The sequence below is a fragment of the Pristiophorus japonicus genome, chromosome 9 (genome assembly GCF_044704955.1).
Source record: "Pristiophorus japonicus isolate sPriJap1 chromosome 9, sPriJap1.hap1, whole genome shotgun sequence".
Taxonomy (NCBI): Eukaryota; Metazoa; Chordata; class Chondrichthyes; family Pristiophoridae; genus Pristiophorus; species Pristiophorus japonicus.
In genome coordinates this window covers 60175295-60199000 of record NC_091985.1, presented here as the reverse complement: position 1 = coordinate 60199000, position 23706 = coordinate 60175295, and the positions used below count along the sequence as shown (strand labels likewise).

General features: G+C 40.9%; 1 protein-coding gene and 1 pseudogene across 2 annotated transcripts; one reads left to right on the top strand and one right to left on the bottom strand.

Moving 5' to 3' along the window:
* Nucleotides 1–585: 585 nt before the first annotated feature.
* cox7a2l (cytochrome c oxidase subunit 7A2 like) lies at nt 586–18754 on the bottom strand. Of its 2 annotated transcripts, XM_070889378.1 has the most exons (4): nt 18624–18754; nt 11187–11321; nt 10635–10693; nt 2342–2431 (listed from the first exon to the last, which is right to left on the bottom strand). In XM_070889378.1, exons 1-3 carry the CDS (start codon nt 18693–18695, stop codon nt 10682–10684), a joined length of 219 nt encoding a protein of 72 aa, XP_070745479.1. In that variant the 5' UTR covers nt 18696–18754; the 3' UTR covers nt 2342–2431; nt 10635–10681. The 2 variants fall into 2 exon arrangements, with proteins under 2 accessions (XP_070745478.1, XP_070745479.1); XM_070889377.1 differs by lacking the exon at nt 10635–10693 and having other exon boundaries at nt 586–2431.
* Nucleotides 18755–22249: 3495 nt separating this feature from the next.
* On the top strand, nt 22250–22425 carry LOC139274215 (U2 spliceosomal RNA; annotated as a pseudogene).
* The last annotated feature ends 1281 nt before the right edge of the window (nt 22426–23706 follow it).

Genomic DNA, 23706 nt, shown 5'->3' with positions numbered 1-23706 from the left:
CGCTCAAGCACTGGCTCCCTATCCCATACTAAGTCCCACACACCCACCACCCGTTATCACCATTCTCCACTGATTTCTCACTCCTAAAGCACTGATTTCAAATTTTTCATACTTATTTACAAATCCCTCCATGGCATCGGCTCACCGTATCTCAACAATCTATTGCAACCCTGCTCGCAACCTCGGCTCCTCTGACTCCTGCCTGCTGTTTCGAGGTGATGATGATGATGACGATTTCTTCCACTCTAATTGGTGATGCAATCTTCAGCCATCGTGACCCTACCTTCACCAAAGCCACCAGCCCAACTCTGCTCCAATATTTATTCACCACCAACCCCCCCCCCCCCCATCCCCTTTGTAAAGTGCCTTGAGGCTGATTTATTACATTAAAAAGACATAATAAAATGGAGTTTGCTGTTTGAAAGTAGCATCTCAAAATTCCTTTAAACTCTTGAGCTTGCTAGTGTGCAGGATATAACCAGGAACTGCAGTTAAGAGAGAAACATTAAGGTTTTTGATAGAGACTCATCTGAAACATTAAGATAACGGTATTTCAGATGACCAACCCACTGTACAATATCTGCATTCTTTCAGATTTTCTCTTTATTGCATGAGGGAAATTAGAGTCTACATACAAAAGCAAAGGACAGAACTGTGAAAATGTATTAACCTAGTACTCAATACAAATGCAAAGCAGAAAGAAGCCACCTTCACCCAGCTAAATAATGAACAATCTACTGCAGCAACAGGTGCAGGTTGTCATACAACAGACCCATTGACAGTATGGATTTATATATAGAGCTCATCAATTCAAGATCATCTGTTATATTGACAATCACTGCTCCTATTGTCAGGTTATATTACACATTACAGAACTGGGTTTGTTTTAATAACTTATATATGAAATACAGTCAAATGTGCATTAATGACAATGATTCAGAACATGAATACAATCACATTAAGTTTATGTCATTTTAAATGAGCAAAATGTTTTTTTTTCAAAAAAAGGGCATTATTCCCAATGCTGAGAGGGAGTGTTTGAACCATGGACAAAGGGCAAGGAGTGTGGTGCACCACTAGAAATTTCCTGCAAATTGTGTTTTTTTTTATTTCAAACTTAAATAGTTTGCTTTAGACTTTATGATTTTTTTTGGAGGGCAGAAAAATGAAAGTTATTTTGATCTCCATTTTGTTCATCTTTGGTTAAGTTCCAAAAGTTTGAATGAAATTTGAAACCTCTGTTGAACTCAATCAGCATAACCCTATAAATTTGTCTTAACTGAAAACTTAACTTGAGTGAAAATTGGAAAGATTGTATTTTTTTTGCTGCATTTAGACATCAACCATAGCTATTGCCTGTAAATGAAAGGTCAATTATCACATCTTTGGCAAATGTTCAACACAAAAATTCAGCTACATAAAACACTAAAGATGTACAGTTAGCATTCTGGCCAGGCGAAGCAGGGAACTTGCAGGAAAATATTCTTAGCCACAAATGTTATTACCGTATTATTTTTGAGACTGATCAAAAGTATTGTAGCATTCATTGATCCCCACAAACAAGATGGTAACGAGAAAACAGTATGCTGTGTTTACAACAGTGACATTTTAAGCAAGTGTAACCTTGCTACCAGCAGTCATTTTAATACATTGCAACATCACAGGTTTCAAGGCCAACATTATTTCTTTTTTAAAAAGATCATGTAACTACCTGTACACGATTATCAAAACAGCAAACTAATCTGCTGTTATATGCAAATGGCCTGAGAAAAAGCAATACCAAAAATCACTGCTACAGAATTATTTTAGCAGCAGAGACATAATTGCGATTGAACAAAAATTTACACAAGATCTCATGGTAATGATAGTGAATATGAGAGTTCTTCTTGAGAAACACACAGTTCCTTATGATCTTTCAGGCAAGGGAAAGGACTTCCATATTCCACCATCTGTTGCATCATGTTTTATTCATTCTACTCACTTTTAAATACATTTTCTTGGAACACTTTACATGATTCAATACGTTCATTTCTAATTAACTTGATCATTATTTTTATTTTCACATGGTTAGGTGGGATCCTGGGCTCTGGAATCCTCAGCAACAGTCACAGAATAAAACTGATTGAAATGAGCTGCAACCAATCTCACGTGAAAAAATATTAGGGAAACTGGTGCACCAGGAAGGAAATGTAGAAAGCAGCAAATTGGTTATAACTGTACAAAGGGTTATATGCCAGTCCTTGGTGTTGAGGATTTCAGAAGTATCAGTTACATCAACAGATTCTATTCAATTTTGTTTTTTGGGCTGGGCTGCGAGAAAGAGTGCTATCAAGCAGTAAATGGTCCCTCCGATCGTCAATGCCATTGTAGTTCTGTATAGCAGTCGATCAGGAACACCTCGCTTTAGATGTATGGGCAAACCATCTGATTTCTGCAGAGTAAAGATGAAAAAGGCTTTAAATTAACAGAAAACCCAACATGTACATAAATTACACTGATACAGAAATTATTTTTTTCCCCAGATTTACCACTATCAAACAATGGGCTCAATGTATCAGTGACAGTTCTACCAACTTTTACAGTTAAACACGCATGGGAATATTGCTTTTGAGATAATAAATGGGGGGAGGGGGGAAACACACAAAATGCTAATATTCTGATAGGACTTTCAAATAAGCATTTTAGATGATCTAATCAGTAAAATATTTTAAAATAGATGAACTGAGTTTCTGGGTTATGACTGAAGTACACAATTAGGAGATGAGTAAAGATAGTCAGTCAATCGCCATCTGCTATTGCCTCAGTAATTAAAGCTAAAATTAAAAGTTTGTTGCTAGTGAATGGACAATTGCTTCCATATGCCATACGGCTACTCTATTTATTGGTTTATGTGTATCTATAAAATTGTGCTATTTGAGCGATAATTGGCGGTCTTTATATACCACTTCCTAGCTACTATATTACACACTTCGTTGCATGTTCATTTAATTCCTCCACTGCCATCTGCTGCCATGTTTCAATTTCAAAATTTGCGGACGACGCCAAATTGGGGGTGTAGTTAATACAGAGGACTGCGACAAAATACAGGAAGACAACAATAAACTTGCAGAATGGGCATATAATTGGCAAATTAACTTCAATATAGATAAATGTGAGCTGGTACATTTTTGTAGGAAGAATAAGGAGGCCCATATAAATAGGGTAGAGGAGCAGAGGGATCTGGTGGTACAGAAACAGTGTAAAATCTTGATGGGTTTAGACATAGTAAATAAAGAGAAACTGTTTCCAATGCCTCATGTCGATAACCAGAGGGCACAGATTTAAGGTGATTGGCAAAAGAATGAGAGGCAACAGGAGGAAAAACTTTTTTTTACACAATGACTGGTTAGGATTTGGAATGCCTGATCAGATGGTGGATACAGATTCAATAGTAACCTTCATATGGGAATTGGATAAATACTTGAACGAGAAAAAACTGCAGGGATATGGGGAAAGAGCGAGGGAGTAGGACCAACATGGATTGCTCTTTGAAAGAACCAGCACACTTGATGGGCTGAATGGCCACCTTCTGTGCTGTACTATTCTATGATTCTATACACAAAATAAAAGTAGCGCTACAGGTTAATAAGGCAATAACAAAAGCAATCAAAAGCACCGGGGTTCATTTCAAGAGGGATAGAATTGAAAAGCAGAGAAGTTATATTAAACTTGTATAGAACCTTGGTTTGACAACACTTGGAGTACTGTGAACAGTGCTGGGTCTCCAAATTATTAAAAGGATATAGAGGCACTGGAGAAGGTGCAAAAAAGATTTACTAGAATGATAACAGAACTGAGAGGTTAAACCCATCAGGAAAGGTACAACAGGCTGGGGCTCTTTTCTTTCGAAAAAAGATTGAGGGGTTACCTGATAGAGGTTATGAAAGGGTTTGATAGGGTAGACATAGAGAAGATGTTTCCACTTGCAGGGGACACCAGAACTAGTAGCCATAAATATATGATAGCCACTAATAAATCCAATAGGGAATTCAGGAAAAACCTCTTCACCCAAAGAGTGATTAGAATGTGGAACTTGCTATCACAAGGAGTAGTTTAGGTGATTAGCATAGATGCATTTAGGGGGAAGCTAGGTAAACACATGAGGAAGAAAGGAATAGAGGGATATGTTGATCGAGTTAAATGATGAAGGGTGGGAAGGAGCATAACTAGTCATAGACCAATTAGGCCGAATTACCTGTTTCTATGCTGTAAAGACTATAAGAGCATTAGAAATAGCCCCTTAAGCCTGCTCTACCATTCAATAAGATCATGGCTGATCTGATCATAGACTCAGCTCCACTTCCCTGCCCGCTCCAGATAACCCCCTATCGTTTAAGAAACTGTCTATTTCTGTCTTAAATTTATTCAATGACCCAGCTTCCACAGCTCTCTGAGGCAGCGAATTCCACAGATTTACAACCCTCAGAGAAGAAATTTCTCCTCATCTCTGTTTTAAATGGGCGGCCCCTTATTCTAAGATCATGCCCTCTAGTTCTAATCTCCCCCATCAGTGGAAATAGCCTCCCTGCATCCACCCTGTCAAGCCCCCTTGTAATCTTATACGTTTCAATAAGATCACCTCTCATTCTTCTGAATTCCAATGAGTAGAGGCCCAAACTACTCAACCTTTCCTCGTAAGTCAACCCACTCATCCCCAGAATCAGCATAGTGAAGCTTCTCTGAACTGCCTCCAAAGCAAGTATATCCTTTCGTAAATATGGAAACCAAAACTGCACGCAGATCGGAGGAGGCCAGCATCGCGAGAGCGGGCGGCGCAGGACTACAAAGGGCGGAAGCAGCGAGTGGGAGTGGCAGTAGATCAGAGGAGCCAGCTGGTGCAGGTGCAGGGGCAGAAGGTAAACAAAGAAGTAAAAAGAAATCAAAGTGTGACGTCACAGCCAAGCGGGTAAGTGATTGGCTGGTGGATTGGTGAGAATTTTATATTTTTCTTTTTATTTCCTTAGCAGTAAGAAACCTTGTCATTGTTGCCAAATTAAGTTAATTTTAGGGTTAAGTCATGGCAGGAGAGCCCAGACCTGTGTTATGCTCCTCCTGTGCTATGTGGGAAATCAGGGATGCCTCCAGTGTCCCTGACTACTACGTGTGCAGGAAGTGTGTATCCAACTGCAGCTCCTGGCAGACCACAATGCGGCACTGGAGCTGCGCATGGATTCACTCTGGAGCATCCACGATGCTGAGGATGTTGTGAATAGCATGTTTAGTGAGTTGGTCAGACCGCAGGTAAAGCTTACTCAGGCAGATATGAAATGGGTGATCATCAGGCAGAACAGTGGAAGGAAGGTAGTGCAGGGGTCCCCTGCGGTCATCTCCCTCCAAAGTAGATACACCATTTTGGGTACTGTTGGGGGAGATGACTCATTAGGGGAAGGCAACAGCAGCCAAGTTCATGGCACCATGGGTGGCTTTGCTGCACAGGAGGGCAGGAAAAAGAGTGGGAAAGCTATAGTGGTAGGGGATTCTATTGTAAGGGGAATAGATAGGCGCTTATGCGGCCGCAATCGAGACTCCAGGATGGTATGTTGCCTCCCTGTTGCAAGGGTCAAGGATGTCTCGGAGCGGCTGCAGGGCATTCTGGAGGGCGAGGGTGAACAGCTAGTAATCGTGCTGCATATAGGTACCAACAATATAGGTAAAAAACGGGATGAGGTCCTACAAGCTGAATTTAGGGAGCTAGGAGTTAAATCAAAAAGTAGGACCTCAAAGTTAGTAATCTCAGGATTGCGACCAGTGCCACGTGCTAGTCAGAGTAGAAATAGCAGGATAGTTAAGATGAATACATGGCTTGAGGAGTGGTGCAAAAGAGAGGGATTCAAATTCCTGGGACATTGGAACCGGTTCTGGGGGAGGTGGGACCAGTACAAACCGGACGGTCTGCACCCGGGCAGCACTGGAACCAATGTCCTAGGGGGAGTGTTTGCTAGTGCTGTTGAGGAGGGTTTAAACTAATATGGCAGGGGGATGGGAATCTATGCAGGGAGACAGATGGAAGTAAAATGGGGGCAGAAGCAAAAGGTAGAAAGGAGAAAAGGAAAGGTGGAGGGCAGAGAAATCAAAGGCAAAAATAAAAAAGGGCCACATTGCAACATAATTCTAAAAGGACAAAGATTGTTAAAAAAACAAGCCTGAAGGCTGTGTCTCAATGCAAGGAGCATTCAAAATAAGGTGGATAAATTAACTGCGCAGATAGCTGTTAACGGATATGATGTAATTGAGATTACGGAGACATGGCTCCAGGGTGACCAAGGCTGGGAACTCAACATCCAGGGGTATTCAATAGGACATTCTTGCTATCCAGGGAGTGCAGCGAAGGTTCACTAGACTGATTCCCAGAATGGCACGACTGAAGAAAGACTGGATCGACTAGGCTTATATTCACTGAAATTTAGAATGAGAGGGGATCTCATAGAAGCATATAAAATTTTGACGGGATTGGCAGGTTAGATGCAGGAAGAATGTTCCCGATATTGGGGAAGTCCTGAACCAGGGGTTACAGTCTAAGGATGAGGGGTAAGCCATTTAGGACCGAGATGAGGAGAAACTTCTTCACTCAGTGAGTTGTGAACCTGCGGAATTCTCTATCACAGAAAGTTGTTGAGGCAAGTTTGTTAGATATATTCAAAAGGTAGTTAGATGTGGCCCTTACGGTTAAAGGGTTCAAGGAGTATGGCGAGAAAGCAGGAATAGGGTACTGAAGTTGCATGATCAGCCATGATCATATTGAATGGTGGTGCAGGCTCGAATGGCCTACTCCTGCACCTATTTTCTATGTTTCTACTCCAGGTGTGACCTCACGAATACCTTATATAGCTATAGCAAGACTTCCCTGCTTTTATACTCCAACCCCTTTGCAATAAAGGCCAAGATACCATTGGCCTTCCTGATCACTTGCTGTACCTGCATACTATCCTTTAGTACTTCATGCACAAGTACCCCCAGGTGCCGCTGCACTGCGGCACTTTGCAATCTTTCTCCACTTAAATAATAACTTGCTCTTTGATTTTTTTCTGCCAAAGTGCATGACCTCACACTTTCAAACATTATACTCCATCTGCCAAATTTTTGCCCACTCACTTAGCCTGTCTATATCCTTTCGCAGATTTTGTGTGTCCTCCTCACACATTGCTTTTCCTCCCATCTTTGTATCATCAGCAAACTTGACTACGTTACACTCAGTCCCTTCTTCCAAGTCGTTAATATAGAATGTAAATAGTTGGGGTCCCATCACTGCTCCCTGAGGCACCCCACAGTTTGCCAACCCGAGAATGAACCATTTATCCCGACTCTCTGTTTTCTGTTCGTTAGCCAATCCTCTATCCATGCTAATATATTACCCCCAACTCAGTGAACTTTTATCTTGTGCAATAACCTTTTATGTGGCACCTGGTCAAATGCCTTCTGGAAGTCCAAATACATCATATCCACTGGTTTCCCTTTATCCACCCTGTTCGTTAAATCTTCAAAGAACTCCAGCAAATTTGTTAAATAAGACTTCCTCTTCATAAATCCATGCTGACTCTGCCTGACTGAATTATGCTTTTCCAAATGTCCTGCTACTGCTTCTTTAATAATGGACTCCAACATTTTCCCAATCACAGATGTTAGGCTAACTGGTCTATCGTTTCCTGCTTTTTGTCTGCCTCCTTTTTTAAATAGGGGCGTTACATTTTCAGTTTTCCAATCTGCTGGGACCACCCCAGAATCCAGGGAATTTTGGTAAATTACAACCAATGCATCCACAATCCCTGCCACCACTACTCTTAAGACCCTAGGAATCAAGCCATCAGGTACAGGGAATTTATCTGCCTTATCTTAATGAGTACCATCTCCTTAGTGATTGTGATTGTGTTAAATTCCTCCCCCCCACTTTAGCCCCTTGACTATCCATTGTCGGAATATTGTTTGCGTCCTCTACCGTAAAGACTGATACAAAATATTTGTTCAGAGTTTCTGCCATCTCCATGTTCCCCATTACTAGTTCCCCCGTCTCGTCCTCTAAGGGAGCAGCATTTACTTTAGCCACTCTATCTATAGAAACTCTTGCTATCTATTTTTATATTTTGTGCTAGTTTACTTTCATAGTCATTCTTCCCTTTCTTAATCATTTTTTTAGTTGTTCTTTGCTGGCTTTTAAAAGCTTACCAGTCTTCTGTCCTCCCACTAGTTTTGGCCACTTTGTATGCCCTTGTTTTTAAACTGGATACTGTCCTTGATTTCTTTAGTTAACCATGAATGGCTATCTTTTCTCTTACACCCTTTCCTCCTCACTGGAATATATTTTTCTTGAGAGTTGTGAAATATCTCCTTAAATTACACGACTGTTTATCAGCCATCCTACACTTTAATCTATTTTCCCAGTTCACTTTACCCAACTCTGCCCTCATACCTTCATAGTCTCCTTTATTTAAGCTTAGTACGCAGGTTAGAGATACAACTTTCTCACCCCCCATCTGAATTTGAAATTCAATCATGCTATGATCACTCAATCAGAGGGGATCCTTTACTAGGAGATTGTTTATTAATCCTGTCTTATTACACAGGACCAGATCTAAGATAGCCTGCCCCTTGGTTGGTTCCGTTACATACTGCTCAAGGAACCCGTCCCTTACGCACTCTATGAACTATGTAAGATTGGTGCCGCTCATTTCCTAGCCTGTCCCCAATTGCCACCCTCTTTTACAATCTTTACCTGACATTTCCAACTGTGGCAAAACAAATTTACTCAGCGGTTGTTAGAGTGCTTTGATTGAAATCAAAACTGTGTGAATAGAGTGCTTTGATTGAAATCAGTAGTGTGTGAAACTAGTTTCACTGGGAGCACTTACAGCAACAACTCCTAAAATAAAAACAGAAAATGTTGGAAACATTCCTTCCAGGTGAAAAAGCAATTTACTTGTACTTCTTTCAATTTAGTATATTGTATTCACTGTTCACGATGCGGTCTCCTCTACATAGGGGAGACCAAATGCAGACGGGGTGATCAGCTTGCGAAATACCTCCGTTTAGTCCACAAGTGCGACCCTGAGCTTCCAGTCACCTGTCATTGTAATTCTCCGGCCCCACTCCCATTCTGACCTTGGCCTCCTACATTGTTCCAATGAAGCTCAATGTAAGCTCAAGGAACAGCACCTCATATTTCAATTAAGTACTTTACAGGCCTTCCTGACTCAACATTGAGTTCAACAATTTCAGATCATAACCACTGCCCCTATTTTTTTTGGACAGCAGCTGCTGATTCTGCTATTCCCATTTACACCTCCTATAGATCCATATTTTGTTTCTTTACTTGACCCATTACCTTGCCTTGCAACATCATCCCTTTTATCATTTAATCTCTATCACAGACCTTTCCCTTTGTCTTTTTCTCTCCTCTCCCTTTCCATGCTTCTGCATTTGTTTAAACCTGTTACATCTCTTAACTTTTTTCAGTTCTGATGAAAGGTCATCGACCTGAAATGTTAACTTTGTTTCTCTCTCCACAGATGCTGCATGACAATCAGAGTTCCAGCATTTTTGGTTTATATTTCAGATTTGCAGCATCTGCAGTATTTTGCTTTTGAACTACTAAAATAAACCTGTGCTCAAAGTGTAAAGAATGTATTTAACAAGGCAAGAAGCCAGTACTTTGCAATTGAGTGGTGCCTACTGTCTGAGAAGACTTGTTATAGGAACATTTCCACTTATAGACAGAAAAATAAAATACCAGCATCGAGGGGTCTTAGAATGTCAACGTTACAATATAGGTTACAGCTAAAACCTGAAATGTAATTTAAAAGAGAACTCCCACACTCTCAGGAAATCTCTCTTAGTTCTGTACACATCCAAATTCAATTTACTGCCAATTATTTTGTCTCCTGCAATTACTCCAATCTTCAACATTCACAATTCCCTCTGTTCTCTTGGAGTGGGACTTGAACCCTCAATCTTCTGACTCAGAGGCAAGATGCTCCCACTGAGCCAAAGCTGACACCCATGGTTTACAACTACAAAGTGTATTGGATCAAAAAACTCCTCAAAGATTTCTTTTAAAATTAGGAAACAGATGGGATCAAATAGCAATGACTGCTTTGTCATAAAACTATAGCTTCTTTGTCAGCTCTGCATCATGTGTCATTGCTGTGAAACAATTCCAAATGTGCGTAGTTCAAAAGGAAGGGTGATTATATATCTATTAACGCATCAGCCACTTTTCACAGGTTTCTGGGCTTAGAGAAGGAAAGGCAAGATTCAGGGGGTTATTTCAGCATAAACACCATCTATCTATAGTTTAAAAGGATTAGAAAACAATCATACTACAGCTATAAAGCTCGAATTTTGCCAAATTAAAATGTCACACAAAAGAGGAGCTCATCTATAGAGCATTTCAGAGTACCACATGCAACAGCTGTTCTTGAGGACAGTCATTTTAAGTGCTGAAAAAGAAATGAGAAAAAAAAACCGCAAGATGCCATTAGTTCATTGAAAAAGCTGCTCTATGATTAAAAGTGTGCAACTTCTAAAAAAACAAACTCAAGCCGAATTAAGACAATACTGCATATAAAATTTAAATGGAGAGCATTGAAACATGCATTAAGTACGTTGTTGAGATGGCATTCAGCATGATGTAGCAGAGTGATCCCTCGTCTTATTCCCTGATCTGTATTGAGTAATCATATAGAGTAATAAAAACAGCTTGTATTAGAGTTTGTCCAGCATTCAATTACAATTCAAGACCAGACACAGTACAGGAGCATTCCATCAGTCTAGCCCAAGTTCAAACCCAAAAGGTAAAGACTGAAGAATTGTACTGTAACCTGAAACTACCTCTTAAGTTTTAATTTGAATTGGAAAAGCATTTCAGCACATTTGTTGCACAATACAAAGGATTCTCACAACAAGAGGGCAGATTTCTGTTTAATTTCTTTCAGAACAACAAGTGGACATCTGCAGTAACTGCCCCACCATACAACTACAGCTTGATTTCATGAACATGCAATATAAAATATTCACCACACTATTACTCCTTTGTAAAAATCAGGCCATATCTAAAATTATTCCTCTTTCATTTTCAAAATATTTGAATTCCTTAAAAGACACAATTAGATTGTTCTTATCCACAGTGAAATATCTTTCAAATTTCGGATTCATACCTGAAAAAGTCTCTGCAAATCAGGCACCTTGTTCCGTCCTAGAAACTGGACTCCTTCTCCCAATTCAGATACAGTTTTCGTTGGAGTGGCAAAAATCATAGTGGGAGATTCTGAAGAAACTAGAGGCTTCAACCCCTGCATATAATATTAAACACACAAACATTCAATGGAAGACATGACTGCAGATTAGATATACAGTGTATTGTACAATTTAAAGAAAAACACAACCTGATCCATTAAGGCAGGGCGTGCCAAGATTTTGTCTTCATGGGCCACATAAGTGCATAGCATGGAGCCTTGTGGGGAAGGGAGTACAGATAAAGTTTCAATCTATTTTCCCATTAATTTACATAAATTTTAAGTTGATGATACTAACAGAACTTGAAGTTCTGATTTAGAGTTTATCCAGCAACAGAGCGAGTAGCAGTCCAATCCAAACCTCCACGCCCAACAAATTCAAAACAGATCAAATAAGCAAAGAAGTAATAACGACACAAATAGTGGCTTGGGATGCAAAAGCTAGATTGCCCTAGAGCAGTGCTGTCGAATAGAAACTACTGACTAGCCACACAAGGCTAAGGTGACACCATTTTAGCAGCATGCACTAATTTTAGTAACACTCCAACACAACAGGTAAATGTGTTTCACACGTGTTTCTTTACTTAACAATCATTTGCCACTATTCAGCAACAAAGTGAAGCTCTAACAACAATCAAAAAGCACTTACTTTTTCATTGTGCCATTTTACCAACACACATGCAAAAAAAGGTTGCACATGCGAATCGGAGTATTGAGATCGCATGACCAATGATGGTGTCTATTACGCAATTTTCATTTACTAATCAGAAATGCAATTTGACACATCTGGATTCCCAATTAGCCACGTGGCTAAGGCTAATGTATTGGCGACACTGCCTACCGCCATAAATTGGACATCCCTATCTTAAGAGACTCATGATCCAATGTTTTTGTCTTAAATAAAGCTCAACGTATAAATTATACACTTGCTGAGCATACAGATATCAACTTGGGATGAAAAGTTTTATTTGTTCGCTAGCTAAGAAACAACAATATTTCCTTAGCTTAAAATAAATCAAAATTTTACAAGTAACAGTTACTTTATCCTTATCTCTGTTTCCTTGATACTGGAACAGGAGCATGTTCAATGGCTCATTAAGCCAATTCCGCTTTTTTTGTTAATTATGGCAGTTCTTTCTTTTTAATCCCAATGTCTTCCTTTTTTCCCATATCCCTTAATATCTTTATTGCCAAGTAATTAATTCCCCAAGAGATTATCAGTGATGGGTAAGGTTTTAGAAACAATAATTAGGGAAAAAATTGTCAGGCATTAGGTTTAAGTTAATTAAGGAGAGCCAGCAAGAATTTGTAGAAGGCAGATCATGTTTGACTAATTCAATTGAATTTTTTGATGAAGTAACAAAGAGGGTTGATGAAGGGAATGCAGTGGATGTTGCCAAATGGATTTTAGGAAGCCATTTGACAAAGTGCCACATAAAAGGCCGGTTAACAAAATTGAGGCTCATGGAATAGGAGGGTCAGTGTCAGCTTGGATAAGAAATTGGCTGAAGGACAAAAAATAGCAAATCATGGCGAATGGTTGTTTTACAGACTGGAGGGTGGTGGACAGTGGTGTTCCCCAGGGGTCAGTGCTAGGACCACTGCTTTAAAAAAAATCTATATATATAGATAGATAAATGACTTGGATATTGGAATACAGAGAAAATGTAAAAATTTGCTGCAGAATGGGCAGACAAGTGGCAGATGGAATTTAATACAGAGAAGTGTGAGATGATGCATTTTGGCAGAAGGTACAGGGAGAGGCAATATAGACAATGGCACAGTTCTAAAGCTAAGGAGGTGATATTCGGTAAGATAATGGATCTAAAGGCAGATAAATCCACTGGACCTGATGGCTTACATCCTAGGGTCTTAAGAGAAGTAGTGGCAAGGATAGTGCATGCACTGGTAATTTACCAAAATTCCCTGGATTCTGGAGAGATCCCAGCAGATTGGAAAACTGCAAATGTAACGCCCCTATTTAAAAAAAGGAGGCAGACAAAAAGCAGGAAACTACAGACCAGTTAGCCTAACATCTGTGGTTGGTAAAATGTTGGAGGCCAGTATTAAAGAAGCAGTCGCGGGACATTTGGAAAAGCATAATTCAGTCAGGCAGTCAGCATGGATTTATGAAGGGGAAGTCATGTTTGACAAATTTGCTGGAATTCTTTGAGGATGTAACGAACAGGGTGGATGAAGGGGAAACAGTGGATGTGGTGTATTTGGACTTCCAGAAGGCATTAGACCAGGTGCCACATAAAAGGTTATTGTACAAGTTAAAAGTTTACGGGGTTGGGGGTAATATATTAGCACGGATAGAGGATTGGCTAATGAACAGAAAACAGAGAGCCAGGATAAATGGTTCATTCTCGGGTTGGCAATCAGTAACTAGTGGGGTGCCGCAGGGATCAGTGCTGGGACCCCAACTATTTAGACCCCAACTATTTACTGATGATACAAAGATGGGAGGAAAAGCAATGTGTGAGGAGAACACAAAAATAATCTGCAAAAGGACAGACAGGCTAAGTGAATGGGCAAAAATTTGGCAGATGGAGTATAATGTTCGAAAGTGTGAGGTCATGCACTTTAGCAGAAAAAAATCAAAGAGCAAGTTATTATTTAAGTAGAGAAAGATTGCAAAGTGTTGCAGTTCAGTGGGACCTGGGGGTACTTGTGCATGAAACACAAAAGGTTAGTATGCAGGTACAGCAAGTGATCAAGAAGGCCAATGGAATCTTGGCCTTTATTGCAAAGGGGATGGAGTATAAAAGCAGGGAAGTCTTGCTACAGTTATACAGGATATTGGTGAGGCCACACCTGGAATACTGCATACAATTTTGGTTTCCATATTTACGAAAGGATATACTTGCTTTGGAGGCAGTTCAGAGAAGGTTCACTAGGTTGATTCCGGAGATGAGGGGGTTGACTTATGAGGAAAGGTTGAGTAGGTTGGGCCTCTACTCACTGGAATTCAGAAGATCGAGAGGTGATCTTATCGAAATGTATAAGATTATGAGGGGGCTTGACAAGGGGGATGCAGAGAGAATGTTTCCACTGATGGGGGAGACTAGAACTAGGAGGCATAATCTTAGAATAAGGGGCCACCCATTTAAAACTGAAATGAGGAGAAATTTCTTCTCTCAGAGGGTTGTGGATCTGTGGAATTCGCTGCCTCAGAGAGCTGTGGAAGCTGGGTCATCGAATAAGTCAGAGATAGATAGTTTCTTAACCGATAAGGGAATAAGGGGTTATGGGGAGCGGGCAGGAAAGTGGACCCGAGTCCATGATCGGATCAGCCAAGATCGTATTAAATGGCGGAGCAGGCTCAAGGGGCCGTATGGCCTACTCCTTATGTTCTTATGTGCAGGGACAGAGGGACCTGGGGGTTTATGTGCATAGATCTTTAAAGCTGGCAGGACATATTGAGAGAGTAGTTAGCAAAGTATGTGGGATCCTGGGCTTCATAAATAGAGGTGTTGAGTATAAAAGCAGGGAAGTTATGCTGAACCTTTATAAAGTTCTGGTTAGGCTACAACTGGAGTATTGCATCCAGTTCTAGTCACCACTTTTTAAGAAGGATGTGAAGGTCCTCAAGAGGGTGCAGAGGTAATTTGTCAGAATCGTTCCAGGAATGAGGGATTTTAGCTACAAGGTTAGGTTGGAGAAGCTGGGTTGTTCTCCTTGGAGTACAGGAGGTTGAGGGGAGATTTGATAGAGGTGTACAAGATTATGACGGGCTTAGATAAAATAGACATAGAAAAGCTGTTCCCATTAGCTGATGGTACAGGGACTAGGGGATACAAATTTAAGGTTTTGGGCAAGAGATACAGGGGGGATGTGAAGAAGAATTTTTTTACACAGCCAGTGGTAATGACCTGGAACACACTGCCTACGAGGGTGGTGGAAGCAGAGACAATCAATGATTTCAAAAGGAAATTGGATAGGCACTTGAGGGAAATAAACTTGTACGGCTATGGGGTTGGAGCAGGGGAATGGGACTGACTGGATTGCTCTACAGAGAACGGGCATAGACTCGATGGGCTGAATGGCATCCTTCTGTGCCGTAATGACTATGATTCGAATTATCTATCTCCCTTTTAAACAATTCAATCAACTTGGCATCTATAGTCTTTTGGAGCAGTATATTCCAAGACGTCGCAAACTTTGAGACTAATTTTTTCTGGATTTACTTTTAACCAACTTAGTTCCTATTCCAAAATCAACACTCCTTGTTCTAGATTCCCCAACTAAAAAGAAAGGAATCAACTCTTATCTCCGCTGTTAAAACAATCTATTAGAAAGCCTTCACAAAACCATGCTGGCTCTCCCAAATCATCGTACGCATATCTAAATTGAGACTCCAAAATTTGGATAAGTGATCATTTTAGCAGAAGAAATTGGTCATTTATACCACTGAACAACAAACTACGGAGCACTCCAACTTTAAAAAGATTACAAACTAAATTTTCAAATTTAACTGAAAAGTAATGAATCAAAGGAGTCTTAAGTCCTTTGTACAATGTGTTTTTTGTAATACAAATGGTGTTTGAAGTTTAGTTAAACATTATTTTTGTGAAAATTGATGTACTATGATGTATCTCCTCCGCTCACATTTAATACAGTGCTTCATCGTCAAAAGTGAGGTTGTGACGTACAGTGCATGTAGATGACATCTACAGCCAGATTCATCATTCAAGCACTCTCAAATTATTCCCTCAATAATGCCCAGATGATGCACCGGTTCTTTGCAATCATCTCATAGGCTTATGTCTAGTAGAAAGGGATTGGAAAGTGCATGCAGGTGATTGATTAGGCAGATAGATCCAAGAAGTCAGACTTAAACAAAAGCAAAACACTGCGGATGCTGGAAATCCTGAAACGTTAACTCTGTTTCTCTCAAGACAGACTTAAATGTTGGGGTCTACTGTAGGCTCAATGCACGGTGCATTTTAAACATAATTTTATTGTAACAAAACAGTTATATGGGGATTTCACAGGCTACTTTGTGTCATTAAGTTCTTAAATTTACAAATGAATCCCAAAACTTTAAAGACAGTTGTAACTTTAAACAGATTGGCAAATGTGATCACTTTTTTAAAAAAAAGCACAGCAAATGACTGAGATTAAAACTACCCCTGTATTCACAAGTTATTATGTACACTTCTGAAAAATAAAAGCTGAATATCAAATGCATCTTTGCGACCTCATTAAAAAGATCTCTTGGTGCCCAGAGTGTAACAGACAGCAGCCACGAAAAACCCCTAAGTGGCAACCAAATCTGTATTTTTGCCCGACACACTGCGTGGAAAGAGGATGCAGACAGGAGTAACTATCAAAAAATTCAAAGATTCTGCTGCACTTGAATTTTACAGTGCTTTTCAAACTCAAGCATGTTGCAATGAACGGCAGTGCTTTTACAGTACATCAAAACCATTCAAGACAAAATGCAGCAAGGTGATCTTTCCCCATTAGTAAATATTCTAATCTGTACTAGCAAACTCCAACTAAATTTTCTGGTTTCCAACAAATACAAACTGAACATCATGTTAAGACTTAGAAAAGGTTTGCACACAAACCAAGGGAGACCTTAGTTACACAGGGAATCAAAAATCAGAGAAATTACAACACAGATTGAAGCCACTTGCCCCATCATTCCTGTGTTAATGTTTCAACTGGAGCGACCCACTTTAATCCTACGCAGTTTTAAAAAATTATCTTAAAAACTCTTATTCAATGATAAATAAAAGCTGACACAAAGTGCATAACAATCAATAATAATTGCTGCAACAGTACTGATGGGCCTGAAATCAAGACTACAAAGCCAATAGATGGCAAAATTCCTTATCAACAAGCTCCAACCGTCCATAACACAAGAACCAGAGTCATTCAGTGCCTCCTCTCACAGATATATACGTGCATATTAGTTAGAAACAGTTAAAAGCTTTCAGAAGACACTAGCTATGCAGGAGAGTACAGTGGAGCGAACATAGAAATACATTCACTGGTCTTACATACCAATAAAATTTACACTGCCACGTTGCCAAATGTGAGCATCTTGATCTAGCGGATGAATATTAAGATCAGATAGATGCACAAGTACAAAGATACAGAAACATTGTAGCAAAACACCAGTGTCGAACAAGGGCAGCATATTGGACTGTTGCGCCCTCTCATTTCACTGAGTTCCCAATCTCGTGTCCTGCTGTGGGGAGGCACATCGCCTCCTCCCAGAAAGAAAACATTGGTTCAGACTGTTGAAGCCATCTTAAGAGTGCACCAGAAAGATCACATGAAAACCACTCAAGTTTCTATGATTTATCTAAAACGTACTCATTTTGATTGAACGTAACTTATTTTTGATCTACTTAACTCTTTAAAAAAATGGCTCACTATCTGTCTCACTTATATTATCTATAAGTCTCACAGTCAACTCTGTACTCGAGTGGAAGAAAGGTGAAAGAAACCAAGGCAAAGATACTAAAACATAACAGAACATCTAAGTTTAGGTCATCCTTAAGCTTCATAGGTAAATGTATTACTTCATTAAACAGAGCTAGCTGATTCCCAAGGATGCTACAGTTGGCCTGAGCACCCTTGTCTTAAAGAGGGATAAATCGGACAGGATTCCTGTTCCTGATCCTCTCCAGCCACCTCCTAAGTGCAAATGTGGACATCAGCCGAGGAGACACCAACAACTGTCACACGTTCTAGGTTCATACACAAGACCAACCAGTTACCTTTGGGTGAAAGAAATAACTTCCATTTATATATGACCTTTCATGTGCTCAGGACGTCTCAAAGCACTTCACCGCCAATGAAGTACTTTTGAAGTGTAGTCACTGTTGTAATGTAGGAAACGTGGCAGCCAGTTTGCGAGCTGCAAAGTCCCACAAACAACAATGAGCTAAATGAACAAGGTAATCTGTTTTCGTGATATTGGTTGCAGGATAAATTTTAGCCCCCTGCGCTTCTTCAAATAGTGCCATGGGATCTTTTCACCCGAGAGGTTTAATGTCGCATCCAAAGGATGGCACCTCCGACAGTGCAGCACTCCCTCAGCACTGCACCGGAGCGTCAGCCTAGATTTTTGTGCTCAAGTCTCTGCAGTGGGACTTGAAGCCACAACCTTCTGACTCAGGGGCGAAGGTGCTGCCACTGAGCCACGGCTGACATCAAGTCTGGCGAGGGCAGGCCAGGATGAGCTTGGGTCAGAAGCGAGTGCCCGAATCTCCTGCCCAGTGACTCTGTCGCCAGTGAACCGGCAGCGGATCCTCCTGAGGCAAGGTCAAGCCGGGCACCTCGCCCCCTGGTGTTTACAGCATCGTCGTGACTTGCACCCTCCCGCTCCTCCTCTCCTACCTGCGGGCAGTAGGCCGCAGAGCCGGCCCCGCCGCTCAGTCTCTGCGTGAATCCATTAAACTTGTAGAACATGATCGCCCGCCGTTGCCGCACCTCCCGCACCGGCTCTGAGCGACACTCGGGCAGAAAGGACCAGCGCCGGGTCCTTCCCCACGCCTCGCACCACCTCATCAAGCTATCTCCGAGACAGCCTGTATGTTTGCGCTTTAATAGTGAAAGAACATCTCTCTCATCGAAAGAGGGTTTCTTCAGCAATTTATTGTTATTTTTTAATTGTAATTGGATTTGATTTTTCAAGGTGCTGAATTTGGTGCGTTTATCCACTCGGGCACTGTTTTGAATGCCCCAAAGGTGAAGCAGAGGTGAGTGGATAATAGGCCACAGGTTGTGGCTGCTGCTCATCATAAAATCAGAAAAAGCTGGAAGTACTCAGCAGGTCAGCCAGCATCTGTGGAGAGAAAAACACAGTTAACGTTTCAGGTCGACGACCCTTCGTCAGAATTGGAAAAAGTTAGAGATGGAACAGGTTTTTAAGCAAATGTAGGGGCAGGGAAGGAAGAAAAGTACAAAAGGGAAAGTCTGTGATAGAGTGGAAGGCAGGAGAAATTGCTTATCGAGTGAAGTCACTTTTAGGATGGGATGTGCAATTTGTTTCACTTGCACTTATCTTTCAGTGTGTGTCTTAGAGGTTTCCAGTCTGTGATTTTTTTTTGATCGTGAAAACTTGCTATTAAAGAGAACTCTAATACTGCCAGTGCTGGAAATCTGAATTATGAACAGAAAATGTTGGAAATGCTCAGCAGGTCATGCAGTGTCTGTGGAGAGAGAGAAACAGAGTTATTGGGCAGGAAATCCCGGCCTCCCCGGGTCCGTACGGGGTACGGAGTGTGTACGGACCCGGGAAGGCATCGTAAAAGCCGATTTTCAGCGCACAATGCGCATGCGCTGAAAACTGGCTTGACAGATCCAACGCATATCGGGTGCGAGGACATTTGCAAGGGCAAGATTGCGGGATTTACCCATATCTTGCCCAGCAAATGTCCTCAAAATTCTTGCGCCTGATAAAAGCATATGTATAGCCTACTATTACAGGCATAAGAGTTTAAAAACATACAAAAATATAATTTAATTAAATTTAAAAAACAAATTATTTTTTAAAACCCTGCCCACTATGTTACATTTATTTATAACCATAATTTTAAAAACTTCTTAAACTCAAAAAAAAATTCTCTAAGATATTTATTAACTTTTTAATTTTAATTATGTGGGGTGTTTTATATTTTATGTGTTTAGTGTGCTTGTTTTTTTTTCTCATTAATAGCAATGAGAACTTGTAGATATGGAGTTCTCATTGCTGTTAATGAGAAAGCTGTGGAATACTGTACTTGATTGGCTGAGCAGTCACACGTGACTGCACCTTCTGCGTGGGAACCTCGAGGACGGGAGTGCGTTTCGCAGCACGAGAAGAGAAGGCCTCCCCAACGGAATCCCGCGCTCCTCCCGGATTACCAGATAAATTCGTAGAAATGTTTCAAGTCGGAGGCAATTGCCCGTGGGAAGCCTCCGACCGCAATTTCAGCCCCAATGCTTCAGGTTGATGACCTTTCGTCAGAACTGGAAATAATTAGAGATGTAACAGATTTTATGCAAGTACAGAGGCAGGGAGAGGGGTATGGGACAAAAGAGAAGGTCTGTGATAGAATGGAAGGCAAGAAAGATTAAATGACAAAAGGTATGATTGTACAAGGCAAAAGGTATGATTGTACAAGGCAAAATCACAAAAAGTAATGGGACAAATAAAGAAACAAAAGAAGTGTAAATGAGAATAGCAGAATCATCAACAGCTGCTGTCTGGAAAAAATGGGGGCAGAGGTTATGATCTGAAATTACTGAACTCAATGTTGAGTCCAGAAAGTTGTAAAGTGCCTAATCAAAAGATGAGGTGCTGTTCCTCGAGCTTACTTTGAGCTTCATTGGAACAGCTCACGAGGACATAGAGGTCAGAGTGGCTGTGGAGCAGAGAATTAAAATGACAGACGACCTGGAAGCTCGGGGTCACATTTGCGAACTTAATGGAGGTGTTCTGCAAAGCAGTCACCCAATCTGCGTTTGAGGGGGTTTCCCCAGTGTAGAGGTGACCACATCATGAGCGAATACAGTATACTAAATTGAAAGAACTAAAAGTAAATTGCTATTTCACCTGGAAGGAGTGTTTGGGGCCCTGAACGGTGGAAAGGGAGGAGGTAAAATGGCGGGTGTTGCATCTCCTGTGCTTGCACGAAAAGGAGCCGTGGGAAGGAAAGGGGAGGGAATGTTAGGGGTGATTGAGGAGTGGATCAGGGTGTTGCGGAGGGAACTGTCCCTTTGGAATACTGAAAGGGGAGAGGAAGATCTGTTTGGGGATGGGATTGTACTGGAGGTGGCGGAAATGGCGGAGGATGATCTGTTGAATGTGGAGGCTGATAGGGTGAAAGGTTAGGAGGGCAAGGGGAACACTATGGGGTGAGAGCAGAAGTGAAGGAAATGGAACAGACATGGTCAAGGCCCCTGTTAATCATGGTAGAGGGAAATCCTCGGTTGAGGGAAAAGGAAGACATATCGGAAGCACTAGTATGTAAGATGGCATCGTCAGAACAGATGCAATGGAGACGGAGAAACTGGCAGAATGGAATAGAGTTCTTACAGGAAGCGGGGTCTGAGGAAGTGTAGTCATGGTAACTGGGAGTCAGTGGGCTTATAGTGGATATTGGTTGATAGCCTATGCCCAGAAATGAAGACAGGGAAGGGAAGTGTCGGAGATGGGCCATATGAAGGCGAGGGAAGGGTGGAAATTGGAAGCAAAGTGAATTAAATTTTCCAGTTCAGGGCAAGAGCAGGAAAGAGTACCGATACAGTCATCAATATACCGGAAAAGAGGTGAAGGAGGGGACCCGAATAGGACTGGAACAAAGAATGTTCCACATATCCCATGAAAAGACAGGCATAGCTAGGACCCATACGGGTTCCCATAGCAGCATCTTTAATTTGGAGGAAGTGTGGAGTCAAAGGAGAAGTTGTTCAATGTGAGAACAAGTTCAGCCAGGCGGGGGAGGGTGGTGGATGGGTTACTGGTTGGGCCTCTGTTCAGGGAAGGAGTGGAGAGCCCTCAGGCCATCCTGTTAGGGGATGGATATGTAGAGGGATTGGAAGTCCATGATGAAAAGGAGACAATTAGGGCCAGCAAAACTGTTAAAGTAGCGGAGGGCATCGGAAGAGATTGGACAAGGGGAGAAAAAAAAATAATCGAGATAGGAAGAAATCAGTTCCATGAGGCAAGAACAGACCTTGTTCTCTTGAAAAAAAGATGTTTGGCAAAGCTTTTTTTGTTGGAAAGAATGACTCTCTTTCATCAGAAGTTGTCAATGCAATCATTTATTTTAATTGAATTTATATAGTTACACTTTTTCATAAAGATGGGACTTTATGCCTTTGGGCTGACCATAACTATAATATCTAGAACAATTAAATGAAAATGTTTGATCTCAATATGAGTGAACAGTGTACTTGTTCAGAGGTTCTGAAGGGTATTTTTAAATCAAAGAAAAGCCATACACTGGCTTCTATATTACATACTAATAGGCAATGTAACCCACTCTTTTGGCTAAGATCAAGTGTAGTATCTGTTCTTATCAGTTTAATATTCCCTATCTGGGGACCAAATATTAAATTGTTTTTTGGAACAGGGAGATGGAACAGGGGCTTGCTCCGACCACTCCACGCATCGACCTGGTATTGCAGTGTTTCCAGGAACGGTGCAGCTTCCCCTCTCGCCCTTTTGGCTAAGATCAAGTATAGTAGCGCAAAGTGATCTTTGGCGCTGGAGTTGATCTGACAAGAATGAATATATAAAAAAAATGTAACCCACTTTAAGAACTCAGCACATAATCTAGGCTGCCACTTCAGGTCAGCAGTGATGAGTGCTGCATTGTTGGATATGTCATCTTTTGGATGTGTTAAACCAACCGTCTAGATGAATGTAGAAGATCAATGGAGTTCTCAGTGTTCTGGATGTCATTCATCCTTCAATCAACACCAGAAAAATAGGTCTATCATAGATATGTTCTCAGGTTAAGTGGTGTCAGTCATTCCCATACATGGCCTGAATGTTTTACTTTTACAGGACTTGACTGGTTAGACTGTCCAATGACTGACACAACTAGGAGCACATGTGGTGCAAGCTCTGCTCATTTCTGCCTGAATTTGGTATTCGGGGCTCTCCAACTGGCATAGGACCCCAATATCATTAAGTCAATATCATTAAAATAGCAATGCAGGTTTACAAGGCCAGAACAAATAGGGGTTCATTTCTAGAGGAATATCATTTTTTTTTTCGAGAGTTTATGTTATACTTGTATAGAACCTTGTATAGAATCCATGCTTAGAGTATTGTATACAGTTCTGGTCTCCATATTACAAAAATGATATGAACGCACTGGAGAAGGTGCAAAAAAGATGTACAAGGATAATACCAAAATTGCAAGGTTAAAACTATCAGGAATAACTAAACAAGCTGGAACTTTTTTCTTTAGAAAAGACAAAACTGCGGAGTGACCTAATAGAGGTCCTTAAAATTATGAAGTGGTTTGATAGGGTAGATGTAGAGAAGATGTTTCCACTTATGAAGGAGTCTAAAACTACAAGTCATAAATATAAGATAATCACTAATAAATCCAATAGGGAATTCAGAAGAAACTTAGAATGTGGAACCTGCTACCACATGGAGTATTTGAGGAGAATAGCTTGGATGGATTTAAGGGCAATCTAGATAAGTATATGAGGGAGAAAGGAATAGAAGGGTATGTTGATACGGTTGGATGAAGTACGGTGGGAGAAGGCCCATGTGGAGCATAAACTCCAGCGTAGACCAGTTGGGCCGAATGACCAGTTTCTATGCTGTAAATTTATGTATTTTTATGCAGTGACTCACACTGTCTAAAATATACTTGTGTGATAGTGTAACCTGGGAGTAACAATAGTAGCCTCTTGTGAACCGAACAGGATATAAGTGTCTTTTGCATGTGTACTTCTTCAAGCTCTCCAAAGG